The sequence below is a fragment of the Epinephelus moara genome, chromosome 17, assembly GCF_006386435.1.
Source record: "Epinephelus moara isolate mb chromosome 17, YSFRI_EMoa_1.0, whole genome shotgun sequence".
Taxonomy (NCBI): domain Eukaryota; kingdom Metazoa; phylum Chordata; class Actinopteri; order Perciformes; family Serranidae; genus Epinephelus; species Epinephelus moara.
This window is the reverse complement of record NC_065522.1, coordinates 6,379,114-6,381,874: the sequence shown is the minus strand read 5'-3', so window position 1 is coordinate 6,381,874 and position 2,761 is coordinate 6,379,114. Positions and strand designations below refer to the sequence as shown.

General features: G+C 41.1%; 1 protein-coding gene across 1 annotated transcript in view; it reads right to left on the bottom strand.

The window, feature by feature from the left end:
• Positions 1–2,761, bottom strand: part of focad (focadhesin) — a 71,720-nt gene that overhangs the window by 17,474 nt on the left and 51,485 nt on the right. Inside the window, exons 24-26 of the mRNA XM_050067634.1 lie at positions 1,705–1,746; positions 1,461–1,569; positions 850–966 (exon numbers count right to left, since the gene is read on the bottom strand). Coding sequence (XP_049923591.1) covers positions 850–966; positions 1,461–1,569; positions 1,705–1,746 — 268 coding nt within the window. The remainder of the gene's footprint in view (positions 1–849; positions 967–1,460; positions 1,570–1,704; positions 1,747–2,761) is intronic.

The following is a 2,761-nucleotide window of genomic DNA, read 5'->3' as shown; positions in this document are numbered from 1 at the left end:
AAGCTGAGAGTCTGCACTTTAAGCAGGTATTCATTGTTTCATTTAAAACCCATTGTGGTGGTGTACAGAGCCAAAATGACGACAACTGTATCATTGTCCAAATATTTATGGACCTGACTGTATATTTTCAAGCAAGATACAAATTTAGACAATGCCATTTACATCAGTAAACAGCAGTACATCAGCACCTGACCTTGCGTTTTTGGGCCATGTTTAGGCCTCCCTGGACCCTAAATATCAAAAACTAAATTTAAGATGTTTTACGGATTGTCAGGAACCCTGAATGTGTATTCGGTCAACCAAACAGTGACTGGAGAAAGTACAAACAGAGTTTACATGTATTTAACATGTCAACACGACCAGAGACTGGGTGCAGTCAGGCCAAGCCAACTAGGCCAAGCTAGCCAGCAGGTGCATCAACCCTGTTTGGTCAAGGTCAGTGATCATGATTGAGGTGAGGCTAAGAATATGTCTCAGTTCAGAATATGTTTCCGATCCGAAATCCACGATACTCCACTGTTCCCACTGTTGGGAAGTGGCTGACCACTTCCCAACAGTGGGAGTGTTTACTGGTTCAGTGCGGCACAGTGCATTCTGGTAGTTTTAGGTTTTCTACCTCTTGAGCAAAAGCAAATGCCACAGAACTTTTTCTGTTCTCTGGTCATGTAGCACCATTTACAAAAGCAGTTGTGTCTTTCTACAGTATAGACCCAGAGCCCAGTTTTATGAAAAGACAATCTTTCCAGCAGTAAAATACTTCTTTAAATGCAGAATCCTCATAATCATAACAGCTATTAGTGCAGAATAAGACACTAAAAACATCAAGCATAAACCTCAGAAGAAACTTACATGTAGGAACCATGGGAAAACTTGTCCTCTGGCCTTGTAGCTGCTGCTGCTGATGCTGAGCAGGGTGTTGAGAACCATGGCCAACCAGCTGGCTGTGGGCACAAATTCTGGTCCTGCCTACACCAACAAGTCATTAAAGAAAAGTTATAGAGCTCACCTTTGTTTGAGAGACAGACCTTATCTAAGGACCAAAATGAGATGATATAATTTGAAGGTTGGCAATGAAAACCCTTTCAGGACAGGGTTAAGGTTAGGGTTAGTATTCTCCGTTTGTTGTGTGAAAGTTTTCTTCACAAATTCAAGGTAAAAGGTGGTGAGTAATTCATATATAAATGGTCATAATGCAGGTAAAGTATTCCTTTAGAATTCACAAACACTTATCAACTGCATACTATAATTATTACAATTGTATTATTTCAATTTTAAGTAGATTATTTTAAAACCTAAATAATAATTTATACAAATAAATTAATACAAATTAAGAAATAAATGAACTAAATAAACTTACCATCTATCACTTTCATGAAGACCAACCAAAGGCAAAGTTTTACACTCACAGAGACACATATTACACTTAACACAACACATAACATATATATTAGGTGTGTTACCATGAGGCTGCCGTCACTGTCAGCAGGCAGGTTGCTCTCATATTTAGCCAGGACAGCAGCCAGGCCGCTCAGAGCCAGGATGGAGTTTCCCTGAACAACAGGACTGTCCCTGAGGCACACAAACAACATGCTACTGTCAGGAATGACATTTCTGACTGGACCCAATATATCAAGTTGTAACCTACAGATCCCCTCAACAACTGTGTTTCCTGTGAAAATACATATAGTGAAGCAAGGGACTTACTTTGTAGCAGCCTTGATGGCATCTGCCAGGTGATCTCTGGCCCTGAGAGGGATGAGAGGAAAGAGATGCAGGTGAGGAAGAAAGGATAAAAGAAAAAGAGAGCAACACAGGAATGCAGTATGAAAAGAGGAGCCTTCCTCTGCTAATGCAATGATGTATGAACAACAGCATGTATTCAAAGAAATTCAGTGTTAAGTGAGACCAGCAATCTCTGGAGGACAGCAGATCATGCCAGTTTTCTAACCTGTTCGTACACTCATGTTTTTTGCAGTACAAACTCAAATTTCACACTGCTTAATCATCAGATTGTCCTCTCTCAGAGTATACAAATTGTAATGAGTCTGAGTTTTTTTTTTTGAGGAAAGGCCAGCAGTTTGAGAGATGTGCTTCAATTAACCTCAAAAGGATTTGCTGCCTCGTCCAGGAGTCACACAGCAGTTAACATTACCATGGCAACCTGAGCTCATGAATGCAGTTTGATAAATTAAAATAAAAAAAGTTTGAAAATTGGACAAGTTGCTGCCGTGAACACACATAAACTTCACACAGTGTTCATCAGGGTGTCCTCTCTCTTACATTATTATATAAAAGCGAGACAACTTTTGTTCTTGAACTGGAAGGCTTAAAAATGGAAGGTGAGCCTCAGCCCCCAGCCGTTAGCCTAGATACAGCCGGGGCGCATAGTAGCGTCAGACCTGTTAAAACGGAAGTGAACGGGCATACTTAAAGTGCAAAGTTAGTCCACTAAACAAGCTTTTTTTTCACAAAGACCGGCTCATATCGTTAGGATAAATGTCAGAGAACATATAGAAAACGACATGTAAACGTGTTGTCTTACCTTACTGGTGTGGTGCCATGTTTGTTTACATTTAGCTCTGCTTTCCAAAGCGCAGCCGAAATATGGCGAGCTCTAGATAAAGCCCAGCTGGATACTACTCCAGGTGGAGGTGTCTCCTCCTCGGTCACATCCAGACCTTGAAAATAAGGCTGCAACCGGTCCCATTCCTTGCAACAGAGGCATTCCTCTTCTGTGGGCACTGGGGCACAGCATTCACAG